The sequence below is a fragment of the Henckelia pumila genome, unplaced genomic scaffold (genome assembly GCF_033568475.1).
Source record: "Henckelia pumila isolate YLH828 unplaced genomic scaffold, ASM3356847v2 CTG_525:::fragment_3, whole genome shotgun sequence".
NCBI classification, from domain to species: Eukaryota; Viridiplantae; Streptophyta; class Magnoliopsida; order Lamiales; family Gesneriaceae; genus Henckelia; species Henckelia pumila.
This window is the reverse complement of record NW_027331857.1, coordinates 3,237,706-3,252,748: the sequence shown is the minus strand read 5'-3', so window position 1 is coordinate 3,252,748 and position 15,043 is coordinate 3,237,706. Positions and strand designations below refer to the sequence as shown.

The 15,043-nt window shown below is 29.6% G+C and overlaps 1 protein-coding gene across 1 annotated transcript; it reads left to right on the top strand.

Annotated features, from left to right (window-relative positions):
- Positions 1-10,808: 10,808 nt before the first annotated feature.
- On the top strand, positions 10,809-13,014 carry LOC140873362 (protein SPEAR3-like). Its single transcript, XM_073276463.1, has 4 exons — positions 10,809-11,141; positions 11,274-11,357; positions 12,060-12,127; positions 12,624-13,014. The coding sequence occupies exons 1-4, from the start codon at positions 10,926-10,928 to the stop codon at positions 12,802-12,804; spliced, it is 549 nt and encodes a 182-aa protein (XP_073132564.1). The 5' UTR covers positions 10,809-10,925; the 3' UTR covers positions 12,805-13,014.
- Positions 13,015-15,043: the final 2,029 nt, after the last annotated feature.

Below are 15,043 nucleotides of genomic sequence, written 5' to 3'. Positions count from 1 at the left end.
ACCTCCACCACCTGCGCGCACGCCCATCCAGAAGATAGCCAAGGGTTTCCACCTTCTGCTCCTCGGTGCACTGAAAAGTCTGAAAAGTCGTCTCCATGCGGTCTAACCAGTTCTCCGCATCCTCCGGAGACTCACCTCCAACTAAGGGCTTAGGACCCATAGCTAAGAATCGACGCACAGTGAAACGCTCGTCGTCATGGTGACGATGACGTCGTTCTCGACGAGGCTCCCGGTCGGCATCACCCCAACGCCCACCAACACTGCCATGAGAACTCCGGTCGTCACGATTTGACATCTACAAAAATACCTCAAGATGAGACTAAATCCCAAGAAATCTTTTGCATGCTTTGATACCATAAATGTAGAGACCCTTACCTGGATCACCTACTAAACAGAACTTATGCATGCAATTTACTTAATTAAACAGATATCAGAATAAAACTGCGGAAACCAATAACAACATACAATCCCAAGAAAAAGAATCTGTAATTTATCCAATGATATACAACCAAATCGAATAGCTGTATAAACCCAAACAACGGCAATAAAACCTAGACGAAGCTCCAGCTGGCCAACCACTGACTAGCCTCTCCTGGATCCACCCTCCTCGTCCAATCGCAAACCTGCCCCATGGAATAGGGTGTCCAGAAAATACAGAGTACGAGACGTGAGCATAAAACGCTCAGTACTGAGTATGAGTATACATGCATGCAAAGTGAACTCCCTATAGACTCGAGGTCAAGGATCAGATAACAGAGACAGACCGGGCCCTGGTATGTAGCACGCTATGCCGTCGCTTCAGGAGGTGGCTCCCATACCGAGATAACCGTGGATACGCCGGACCCAAATCGATGGAAATCCATCCACTAACAGGATAGGGTACAACCCTACTAACAGACATCTCGAAAGAGATACAGCAAGATGCAAATGAATGCAGCATAATATCATGGCATATAAATCATGCAGTCACATAATACATGCATACTCAGTCAGGATATCTCGAACAGTACTTCGTACCTCAATACAGTGCAAGCTCTACCAACTCTAGGTCCACGCCTATAGTCTGCTCTACACTGCCCAATGATACTACTATCATTAAAGTGCTCTAAAAGCTTTAACTAAGCTATTGCATACTCCTGAATATTTATAGGAAGCAAAAACTATACCTTCGTCCGTCGTTAGCCCTTTGATGTCGATGCCTCCAGAACTTGGGCACAACTCCGCTACGACTACCGAACGCCTCGCCGACCTCCGGACCAAGCCTAAGAAGACTAGAACAGCTCCAAAAGGACTAGAAGGGAAAGGAGAACTCGGAATTGGCAAATGAAAGTGAAGTCTCGGCCTTCTATTTATAGACAACGATCGGAACTTCCGATCCTTGATCGGAACGTCCGAACCCCGATCGGAACGTCCGATCCTGCCATCGGAGCTTCCGAAGATCCTGATGTGCCACATGTCAAAATATCACTTGTTGACTCCGGATAGGGGTGATCGGAGCTTCCGGTCCTGATCGGAGCTTCCGATCCAACCACACGTCATGCCTAACGTAATAACATCGGTGCCTCCGATCGCTCATCGGAGCTTCCGATCCTGTTCGGAGCTTTCGATCGTGCCTTCGGAGCTTTCGATCCGTCCGATACCCAATTCAATTAATTAGCATTAATCCTTTAATTACTCAATTAGGGCACGGGCTACTACAGTTAAAAACGAAAATCAAACATTCCATAATTAAATCACAATATTCATTTAATTAAAAATTACAAAATCTTTACATCTTTTTATATACATATATATACATTAATAATTCCATAATCTTTGCATCTTTTTATATATATATATATATTTTTTTATATACATACATGTATATTTACAATATTTATTTTTCAAAATATTTTTGAAAATCATGAATTATTTAAAACAAATTCCAAAGATTTGAAAAATGTTTAATATAAATGTAAACATAAATATATATATAAACATATAAACATCATTTCGTAAATTATATATCATTTTTTAATTACGTATGAATATTTACATATATTTATATACAAATATATAATTTCGTAGTCTTTATGTATATTTTCATAATCTTTATATATATATATATATAATTTCGTAAATAAAAACCATACAAAATCATGAAATATTTCTCAGCATGTAATTAATTAAATACTATAAAATCTAAAAAATAAAAAAAATATAAAACATTTCCGATCTTGATTACGAAATTAAATCACAATATTAATATACATTCCATAATATTTGCATCTATTTATATATATATATATATATATATATATATATATATATCCAATTAAAATTACACAACATTATTTACATTATTATCTGATTTTAGCATTCCTTTGTTAATATTTGTTTTCAAAAAAATTTTAAAAATCATAAATAAACATTTAAAATAAAATCCAACCTAAGATTCGAAAAATAAAAATTTGCAGAACAAAACCGAAAAAAAAAGATTGATTTAAAAAAATCACACTTCTACAAATTATTAAATCAGTTATTTTATATTTGGCATATTTTGATTAGGCAGGAATATTTACAAAACATTCAAATTCCAAACTTAATCACAATATTATGTAATTAAAAATTAAATAATATTTGCATTTTTAATTCCGTATAAAAAACCATACAAAATAACAACCGTAATTAAAACTATAAAAAATCACTATTGACTTCTCGGCCCATTCTTAAATACAATAAAATCTTAAAAATAACAAAAATATAAAATATTTTCGATTTTGATTACGGAATTAAATCACAATATTTATATAATTAAACATTACGTAATATTTGCATCTATTTATGTATATATATATAGAGTTTCTTTCAAGTGCCCACCTATCATGCCCACTACCATGTCCATCAATGATGTGGCACTATTTTATTGGACCTACAATTTATCACATCCAATAGAATAGTGCCACATCATTAGTGGGCATGGTGGTGGACATGATAGGTGGGCACTTGAAAATATATATATATATATATATATATATATATATATATATATATATCCAATTAAAATGACACAACATTATTTACATTATTCCCTGATTTCAACATTTCTTTGATAATATTTGCTTTAAAAAAAATTTAAAAATCACAAATAAACATTTAAAATAAAATTCAACCTAAGATTCGAAAATGGAATTTTTCAGAACAAAAACGGAAAAAGATGGTTTTAAAAAATCATACTTTTAAAAATTATTAAATCAATTATCTTATATTTGAAATATTTTGATTAGGTTGGGATTTATAAAAAAATCAAATTCCAAACTTAATCACAATATTCATGTAATTAAAAATTACATAATATTTGCATCTATAAATCTGTAATTAAAAACTATACAAAATCACTACCGTAATTAAAACTATACAAAATCACTACTGACTTTTTGGCCCGTTCTTAAATACTACAAAATCAAAAAAATAACAAAAATATAGAACATTCCATAATATTTTAATCTATTTATATAATTAAACATTCCATAATTTTTCATATATATATATATATATATATATATATCTAATTAAATTAAAATTACAGAATATTATTTAAATTATTCTAAACATTAAAAAAAAGATTGACTTAAAAAAAATCATACTTCTACAAATTATTAAATCAGTTATTTTATATTTGGCATATTTTGATTAGGGAGGAATCTTTACAAAACATTCAAATTCCAAACCTAATCACAATATTATGTAATTAAAAATTAAATAATATTTTCATTTTTAATTCCGTATAAAAAACATACAAAAATATAAAAACAGTAATTAAAACTATACAAAATCATTATCTATAATTCCGTAATTAAAAGCATATAAAATCACTACCGTTATTAAAACTATACAATCACTACTAACTTCTCGGCTCATTCTTAAATACAACAAAATCTAAAAATTATCAAAAATATAGAACATTTCCAATATTGAATTGAGCACAATTATTGTATAAATATAATTATATTTTCAACTTCAATAAAAAAATCACAACATAGTTTCCAATCAATACTCACCAAATGTCACCGTTGTTCAAAGTTATTCGTGAAATAAATCTTTCAGATTGGTATTGGGCACTGAAATTACGATTAATACGTTATTTATGATCTACCTCCATATAAAAGCATGGAAGATCTTAGCTACAATGAAATGTATATTCCAAAATACTGAGGTACATAAAATATTTGCGATTTAAATTTATCATCAATCTAACTTCGATTTGTTATGTTTTTTCTCGCTTCCAGGGAACACGCATACATGCAACCATAAAATATGGTGTCATTGACAAATTGAGGCCAATACTCAAAGAAAGACGTTTTTATGCCATCAAAGACATGATCGTTGCACAAAATAAAATGAAAATCAAAACCACCTCGAGCATATATAAAATTAATCTCATCAACAAAACAAATGTATGCGAAATAAAAGATCATAATTTTCCGTCAAAGATATTTGAATTCAAGAACTTCAAAGATTTGACAAGCACAGAAATCATCGATGAAAATAAAATTTTTGGTATGTTTAATTTTTGAAGTTTCGTGAATTTAAATGATGTTAGCATTTTATTATTAAATATTAATGTGTTTATTGATCATTGTGTGTTTTTTATATGTGATTGTTGTAATGATTTCAAGTGGAAAACCCTAAAACAGAGAAATCAATGAACGTCCTACAAAGATAATTGATTTTTCCATTGAAGATTTAGTGTAAAAGTATTTATAATCTAACATTTTTCTGGACATAAGAAATTTTAATGTTGATATATTCTATGTATATTTATAATTTTTTAGGCACAACAAGTTAATTACCATGCACTTTGCTGGAAAGTTTCTTAGATGAAATGATGACGTTTTTTAATACAATTGGTGATGAGTCGGTGATTGTGGTTCTTCAAATGTATCGTGCAAGAATATATAAAGGTAAATTAAGTAGGTGTTTCAAATACATTTTATGTCAACAAATTGATGTTAAAAGGTGAATACGCGAAATTCTGGAATTTTTAAACAGGTAATATTACTCTTATATTACTTCATTTTGTTTAAAATTCTAATAAATTTATTTTGATAATTTACATAAAATCAATTTTTTTTCGGATTTAGGATCACATCAATTAAGCAGTACTCCAGAGAATTCAATCAACACAATGTCATTGCCATGTGCCCGAACTTTTATCGAGAAACCTAGAAATTCAAAGGATATTTTCAGGACTATATATAGAACAATCGTCTGAAAACGACGAGGTGTGAATGTGATTGATTTTTTTTTAATAATATGAGTATTTGTAATTGAATATTTATCTGTACTGTTTACAGATAGGTAGTTTTTGGGTATCTGCAAAAATAGTATTCGTAGAATCAAATGAAAATTGATGGTATTTGTCATACAAAAAATGTCCTAAGAAACTCAATGCAGTGGGTGAAAAATTTTACTGTGAAAAAGTGTGACCATTTCGATAGTCAAGGAACTACGAGGGTTTCTAAAAAAAATATATCATAATTTGCATATATTACATTGATTATTTAATGAAACTTATTTTTGAATCATTCTTTCATTAGGTTCAATATACAAGTGAGAGTTGTTGACATCACTGAAAATGCAATTTTTTTACTTTGGGATAGAGTGTGCTGAACTTTTTTGCCATTTTAAAAAGTAATTTTTTAATCTTATTATTCTTATTACTCATTGTAAAATTAAATTTATTAACATTTTAATTGTATAGTCAATATTTTCATTGATTCAAATTTATTTATATTATACACAAGATATAGTCCGTGTATCGCACAGGTGAAATACTAGTTTTTAATGAAAGGATCTCATTTGTAATTCATTCAAGAATGAAGACCTCAACAAATGATCGATTCTTATCTCAATCAAGTATTGTATTTTTCCTTGCTATTAATTCTCTAAGCTCGTTCTTGCTTATTTATACAGTTAATCGTCGAGATCATTCTCAAAGGTAATTTTTTTTAATAGCGAAGTCGAGAGATAAAACAAACATGCAAGATTATTGATCGACTAAATCTTTAACATCATGCTCACTTTGTGATTTGATTAGGGAAAGAGAAATAAATTAGAATGCACTAATATCATATCTATATCACTATCACTATGTATTTGCGTAGATTAGAATTATTTAATACTAAAACACTATATATATATATATATATATATATAACGAAATGTAATATTTCTTGGATCCTTAAATGTTTGGTTTTTGGTTTTGTTAGATGCATCAAAAAATAAAAAATAAAATTATATATGTATATTATGAAATGTGAGTCAAATATATGAGAATATATATATAATTTAACATAAATTCTATGAGAGTATGAGACGGTCTCACAAATCTATTTTATAAAGATCTTTGATCCTATCCAACTCATATAAAACTATTATATATATTTTATTGTCAAATATATTACTTTATATTAATCGGATCGACTTGTCTCATAAATTACAAGATGTTTACGTTTACCCGTAATTTAATATTCTCGAAAAGATAAACTAAGTTGCTTTCTTTGTTTAGCATATCTCTATTTTTGTATCATCCCCAACATTTTTTTTTTTTTTTGTATCATCCCCAACTTAAAGCTTCCAATTTCAGGCATTTGTGATGTAACGGCAATCCAAAAATTTCAGGTTATTAATGCATTTCATCCACATATATGCAATCTAAAATCCAAAGGTATCAAGAAATTTCATTTACAAAAAAACACAATATGAAAGCAATTATTTTAGAGAAAGAAATAGTAGCCATGATATTCCCTCCTTTTTATTTATTTTTTGAGTAACACTCTTGTGAGACGGTCTCATCCGTGAAACGGGTCAATTATACCCATATTTATAATAATAAGTAATACTTTTTACATAAATTGTAATATTTTTTAATGGATAACCCATATAAAAGATCCGTCTCATAAATATAACCCTTGAGACCGTCTCATACAAGTTTTTGCCTTATTTTTTTGATTCGTATTGAGATTTTTTTTTTTGTTTGATGATCTTATATACATAAAATTTGATCGGTAGTGTATTGGATTACGAAGTTTGTATATATAATCACTAACCCTCCTCCTTAGACCGGAGCCCATGGAGTCAGTGTAAAATCATTTTTTATTTACTAATATGAGATGTATTCAATTTATATCATCACAATCAATTTACTATATCTTGAAAATTACGTAAATTAGGATTTTTTTGGTAAGCTTTTCGTGCAATATAAAGTAATAAGAGATTTTTGATTTTATACAAGATATATCTATAGCTTGTGAGATATATCATTGTTCGTATTGTACAAAACATTTTGAAATGCATACATTTACTTTCTTAATTATTAAGATAAATTGTCGTCTCATTGAACAAAAGTTAAATGATAAGATTTAACTCTAAACTTCCTAATTATTTTATGCATCAATTATGTGAGAAGAATTTCTAAGCTGACATAATTCGTAAAAATTATTATTTTGCAGTTTTTATTGTCATTACTTTTCATAATAGATATGGATCGGATTGTCGATTGATCCATCGTACTCATAATTTAATGTTCTCAAATACAGAAACTAATTTGTTTTCTTTGTTTATATATATATATATATATGAGTTTTGATCCCACGGACCCTAGGGTGCGTGGAGTTCCATGTGCACCCGTGCCCAAAATAATTCCGACTGTCTTGAAATTTTCACGGTAGGATCGTCTCGAAAAGGCAAATCTATCGATATATCATATGATAAAAATTTCAACTTCAGTGTTCGGAAATAAGAAGATGACCGGAAATTGCATATTTCACCTAATTTTCGGTCATCTTCCCATTTCCGACTACCGAGATTGAAATTTTTATCATATGATATATCGTTGGATTCGCATTTTCGAGACGATTCTACCGTAAAAATTTCAAGACAATCGGAGTTGTTTGGGCACGGGTGCACGTGAAACCCCACGCACCCTAGACTCTATATATATATTTATATATTCTTGTGTGCATTATCACTAATTAAAGCTTAATCAGATCTTTACGAAACAGTAGAAATCCAAACTTTCTAGGTAAATACATGTCATCCACAATCTAAATCATATTGTTTTCAAAACCGGACCATATCGATCGGTTCGATCGATCACGGTATTGTCCAAGCCAATTAAAAAAACCATTTGAACGGTCACACCAACCAAAATCAGTCTAAACTGGTAAATAATTGGTCGGAATTATTGACCTTGAATTGTTTCACCTATTTTTTAAAATTTGTTATTTCTTATATTCCTTCCCAAAAAAATTAATTATTATACCTAAAAGTTAAACTTTCTATCCATATGATTATTTATGTTTAAAACTGTTAAGAAATATTAGTAGTATTTGAGATTGTTTTTATTCTTTTTTGTTTAAGAAATATATAATTTTATTTACAAATAGTTTGATTGTTTTCTCACATCGAATGTCCAGTGAATAATATTCGCGCATGCTCTAGCAAAATTTTTTATTTCCTCCCTGCACATTTTCTGTGGATATCGGGATAGTTTCCGTTTCCGTTTCCGCTAATTGAACTTGTATCTAAATACATTTTTTGTCGTTTAAATTTTAAAATTACTAAAAAAATTTGTTATTTATATATGCATTTAAGAACTTCAAATTTTAAATTATATTATTCACTATATTATGTTATTATTTTACATAATATAATAGTGTTCCGATCCGAATCCCGTTGAATTGATCGGATCGATTGAACTATTTTTTAAGAATTGATCAATTTAATTATTGGTCCGATTATGAATAGACTGAATGGTTAACTTATACTATATTATTAAACTTAAATCTTTTTAGTGTCATGGTCCGTCATCGCAGTGTCAATTTATCATAAATAAATTAATTTACTATTCTTTTGATAGCTCTTTAATTCCAAAATTTCATATTATTTTGTTGGATATTTATATATGACAATGTTGTTTTTGTATTTTTTTATTCACCATTTATTTTTTTATTTTCGTTAAAAATGAGTTATACAAGTACGCAACGCGTGCATTTGATTACTAGTATTTAATTTAACGACATGGAAAAGGTATGATATCATGACATGGAGCAATCAATATTTACATTTATTTAAAGAAATGTGAGGATTCTTAGTCACACTTTCCACCACAAACACAACTCATAAAATATGACCCACAAATCGTGCTTCGAACAGCTCGATTAGATTTGGTGCATGGCTACTCTATTTTTAAACTAACATATTATATATTTTATGAAAATAAAAAATTAGTGACTTTGAACCGTGGACCAAGTAAAATTCTTGGAACCAACAAGGGCATATCTATTCTACTCAGATTCCTTAGTAAATCCATTTAAAGCATATTAAATTCTAACTACAAATCATACAAATAAATTCAATCTTGAATATGAGCTAATTATCATGTGGAGAATGATATCAAAGGGTAAACATGTTGTACAAATTTTGATAAAAAAAATGTTGTACAAATTAATTAAAATATTGTGCTGGATAGGATCGATTTTATCGTGAATCGTGATGAACGTAATGGAAAAAATTGTGAGACTTAACTCAAGACCTATATATATTTGGTATATTGAGTATATAAGTTGGTTACATAATCCTCATATATATGATAGATTTTTCAGTATTAAAATTTTTGGAAAGTAGTCAAGTTTATGCTATAAGCTGTCTTTCCCCCCTTATGTTAATCATCTTATTTGTCAAAATTGAGTGTTAGTACTATGACTTTGCTTTTAATTTTCATTTTAAGCGTTGATATCCATGGTTATAAATGAAAGAATATATTTTCCTATCAATGAGAAAATCCTCATACAATTAGCACATGATATGTATATGATATCGGTATAAATGCTTGACATCTTTCATTGTATATTTCATTTTTTGGATACATAATTTACTAATTTATAAGAAATTATTTGGTTTTAAATATATTAAGGGTGCTTATAGATATCGATCTAGATTATTTTTTTGCAAAAAAATAAAATAATAATTACACGTTAATTTGAATACATCACGTCGTTGACAGGTGATTCCAGTGCAAATTTCCTAAATTTCGAGAAATTTAAACATCATCACAATGAATAATTTTTCTTATTTTTTCAACAAAAAGTTACTAATTCCTGAATTTCTTTCGATTTTGTCACTAAAGTTTAAATTTGTTCTACTTTCGTTCAATTGTAATCTTCTTATTTTGTTTACGAGAATCATGTAAATGCTAAATACTACGTAATAATAATGTAGTGCGTGAAAAAACACGGTTGATATTGTAAATATTTGCATAATTAATATCAATTTATTTGCATATATTTTATAATATATTTCATACTGAGCATTGTTTCGTGAATATAACATGAGATAATTATATACATGTACCAAATCGAATCCAACCATTCTGGAATTAAAGTCTAGATTATGCTATTAATACTTACTTAAATAAAAATCATATCATGCTAAATAAATTCACAAATGGATCCCTCCATTTTGAGATAAAATAATATAACATGCTAACCAACTTTTTAGGCAACGAGATACATAAAATTTTCTAAAAATAAATAAATAAAATACAAAATGTATATAAACAAACAAAGCTAACGCGCATATATGCGCGTGAGTGGGATGAAAGAAAATATTAAAAAAAAAAATTGCATATTTTATGAGAAAAATAAGACTCAAACTACTCATCAGATTTCTTCGATAGGGAAGAATATAATATGAGGGATTTGATGAAGCTATAAATGTAAACGCAATGAATCACATAAAAATCTACACAAAATCTGATCCAGCGATACTGCAATAATACATCACTGAAACCCAAAGTCTTGACAGCTTAAAAGGCCCAGCAGCATCTGAATATTCTCATAGAGTACCCAAAACTAAAATTTCCAAGAAAATCTCATTTCAACATGGGAAGCAATTATTTTGGAGAAGGAAATCGTAGCGGGTTTTCTTCTTCGTCTTCTTCTTCGTCCAGAAAAGGCAAAAAGAACGGTTCGGATAAGCCGAAGCAGCCACAGAGAGGACTCGGTGTCGCTCAGCTTGAGAAGATTAGGTTACACAGTGAATTGGGTCGCACTTATCCTCCTTCACTTCATAACCCTTATACACAAAGTTTCAGTCAGGTTAATTTTTTTATATATATATATATATATTTTCTTTAGACATTTTCGGCTGATCTATAATATATATTTTTTTGTTCGTTTATTTAATTTTTTGATGATTTATTGATGGGACTTTCTTGATGATTTGATCAGCAAGAAGATATGAGATTACGAAGCTCGTATGCATCTTCGCCTTCTCCTCCTCCTTACGGCTTTCCGGCAGCTCATGGAGTTCCGGTAAAATCATTTTTTGCATTGATATATATCATCACAATTTACTAATATATCTTGAAAAATATTTAAATTAGGATTCTGTAACTTTACAGTACAACAACATAATATAATAGGTTTTTGACTTGATACGATTTAGCTGGTGGGATTTGATCATTGATCTTGTTTGCGATCTTTATCATCATGTTATAATTATAATTATAATAATTATCGTGTACGTTTTTTGAACAAATTAAAACATTTTGAAATTTCTATGTGATCTTGTAACCCTAGAGGGGTCAAGAATTCTATCCAAGATTTTAGGAAAAAGTTAACTCCTATCACGATTAGTGCAGTCCGCTCTTCCAAAATTATTATTATTATTATTGTTATGATAAATTTATTTATAGTGTTTTTAAATGTATAGATTTACTTCCATATTTACATACTCGTACAAAATTGTTGTCTGAACAAAAGCTAAATGATAAGATCTGAGGTTTTATTTTTTCCTTTATCAGCTACCATATATTCTGGATTTTGGGTTAATTGAGGTATGATGGATGAATATAAATTAATCAATCTATAATTGATTTGGTTTACATACAAAGTTGAAAAGATCTTTGAATTTGAACAACTTCTATATTTGCCTAAATGTCTTAACTTTCTCTATCTTGCGAGTTAATTAAGTAAATTTGATGGTTTAACCTTCCAAACATGTCCTTATTTCAGATTGCCTTCCAAGATTTAGATAGGACAAATATCAGATATGGAGAATCACAACAAGGCAATGTTGCAAGGTTGGTTGGTTACATTTTTTAACATTTGTTACATCCCATTTTATAATTTTCCATAATCTTTTGCTGTGTTTTCTCGGAAAGGCAATAGAAACACGAGAAATATTTACAGAAATATAGATCAAAAATCAAATGTGACATAGTAGTATTAAATCAAGAATCATACATATAGGTTCTCTTTAAATTATTCGAGATTGATTTTTTTTTTTAAAGAAAATCAAATTCATTCCACAATGTACATCATAAAAAATTACATCCGAAATAAAAGAAGACGTAGGGGTAATCCCACCTTCACAACCAAACATAGAACCAGCCGCTTTAGCTAAAGCGTCAACCGCTTGGTTCGCTGATCGACACACAAAAACAAAAGAACACGAAAGTAGTTCCGAAGCTAGGATTCTCGCTATTCTCGATTGATTTATTTTCATGATTCTTGCATTAAAACACGAGGTCTAGAATTGATGCAATAATTCTAAACAATATTCTTTGAACTCAACAGATGGCCACCAGGCAATGCAGGTTTAGAACACCCGCATTTTGTGCAGCCAAGAATGACTACAAGATCTTTCTTGGATCCCAATACCAATGACAAGTACGACCTGGACGATTCGTTCGCCGAAAACAATCAACATTCTGAATCAAGTGGTTCCCAAGACATAGATTTGGAGCTCAGGCTGTGATCATTTTGAGAGAAATCCTACTCGACGCTCATTAATCATATGTAGACTCACAAAAGCTGTTCATATATTTTCTTGTTGGTGTCTATTCGAATTTCGAAATGTAGATTATGATCGATTTGCACTGACTGCAGAAACAAAACCAAAATAGAGAAAAAATAAATTTGCATTGTTTGGGCTGGAGAAATTGACAGATTGTGCTTGAATTTGAGATATGATACTTCAATAAATGTTGATATGATTAACTAGCTAGCTTTTGCCAAAGATTTGGTAATATGTAACGTTAGGATCGATTGATGTTTCATGGGTTTTATATATTTTTTTTTTATGGAATATATTCGGGTTATTTATTTGGTTCCTAATTGATTGGGCAAAATGAAGCATGCATGTGGATTTCAAGATCTTGTGTGCCCTAAATATGCTCCATTTTCTGTTTCTGGAAATAGAGATAAGCATTGTTGTTATTTTTATCCAAATTTAAAAAATTGAACTAATATATGATTACTATCCTTATGCTAGTATCTCATAAGTATATAAAAAATTCCGTGCAAGCTCGACTTGGATTGCCTATTATCTAATAACATACAATTTTTAAATTTTGAGATTGCTTGGATTAATTAAATATCTCATCCTAAGCTCTCATGAACTTGAGAGCATGGCAACTAAATTTATTATATATTTGTTGGGATTTTTTTTTTAAAAAAAGGATTTTTGGCCGTATAAGCTTGCTGATTGAGAGATATGAAAGGTGTATTTATATTTTAATAAACATCGCTTTTTAAGATGTACCAACTTTATGAAACAAGTTTAGAAAAAGTTTATTGACTTAAATTCGTTTAGTTTCAATGTGTTAACATGATAAGCTTGTCCGACCCTTCTTTTTCGCCTTTTCTCACCGGGGGAAATCTTTTTACGCTTACACTATTTTTAATTTTGATCACTTTTAAAAAATATTTATATTATAATTTTAATTTGTGTGTGTGTTTTACATTTGAACTTTTAAAATTGAATCTAATTTTATTATATTACAACCTACCATTTGTAAGGCCCAGTATTAATTAAATTAATTCGAACTTAATTTGATTTTAATCCGAGTATATTTAATTTGGGAATATTTAGAGTTTTGATTTAAATCCTAATATTCTTAAATTATTTAGGATTGAAATTGAATTAAAAAGAGGGTCGAGGACTGAATTGCAATTTTTGAAGTACGAGGAACTAAACTGCAATTATGCTTGAAGTTATCAGATGTTATTTGCTTCATCAACATGCATACGTGTGATATGCATAAACTTTCAGAAAAATTGAGCAGGAGCCGAGATCTTCTTCCATTTTCTTTGAATTCATGATCTTCAAATCTTTATAACTTTTGAACCGGTTATCCGATTTCGATTCCGGAAATTATTCTGAAATCCTTACGGCGAGGGCTTCGATCTCGTGTAAGTTTTGTGTTGTTTTATATGGATTTCGAAATCAGTTATTGAGCAGAGATCAGATTTCATGCTTTTGTCATGTTCTTAGCATTCTATCAATTGTTTATGCTATATCGGATCGAAGTTGGATAATTGAATATATTGGTTATGACTTATAGCATGTATATTGAGAATTATAGCAGCTGATATGATGTTTGGGGTGATAAATTCAGCTGATATATATTGACCGAATGATTTGAATGATTAGAAATGATTTTGATATTTCGTCGGTTACCGATTTTCAATCGCTACGCCGTTGAAGCGAGTTTTTAGACTGTTTTGATAGCCTCTACCTGAGCTGAAGTCTTTATCTAGATGTTATGAATGTTATATCATTTTTATTCTTCCGTTTCAGTTGAGTTTGAAGGCTAACAATACAAGACGCCGAGTTAAATCGAATAAGAAGAAGTTGAGGTTTGAAATGAGATTGATTGACGATCTATTGATGGTTTTGATTCGTTTCTGATATAATAAGCTTGAATGAAGTTTGATATGAGTATTTTGATTGTTATATTTCAGATTGAAGAATTTAGAACCGAGATATACGAAGGTATAATGACGACATCAAGAGTCAGGGCTTTTGAAACTCAAGATCGATTCTTCTTGAGTTGTCCCGCTAAAAACCACATATGTGTTTATGTTTTAATTTGATTTGATTTTTATGTTGTCGATCCATCCCAGGTAGTGGATCTTTGAATTTGAGTCGATATGATACTATAATGAATTAATTCTATGCCAAGGTTGTTGTTAACCTTATTTTCTAGCCCAAA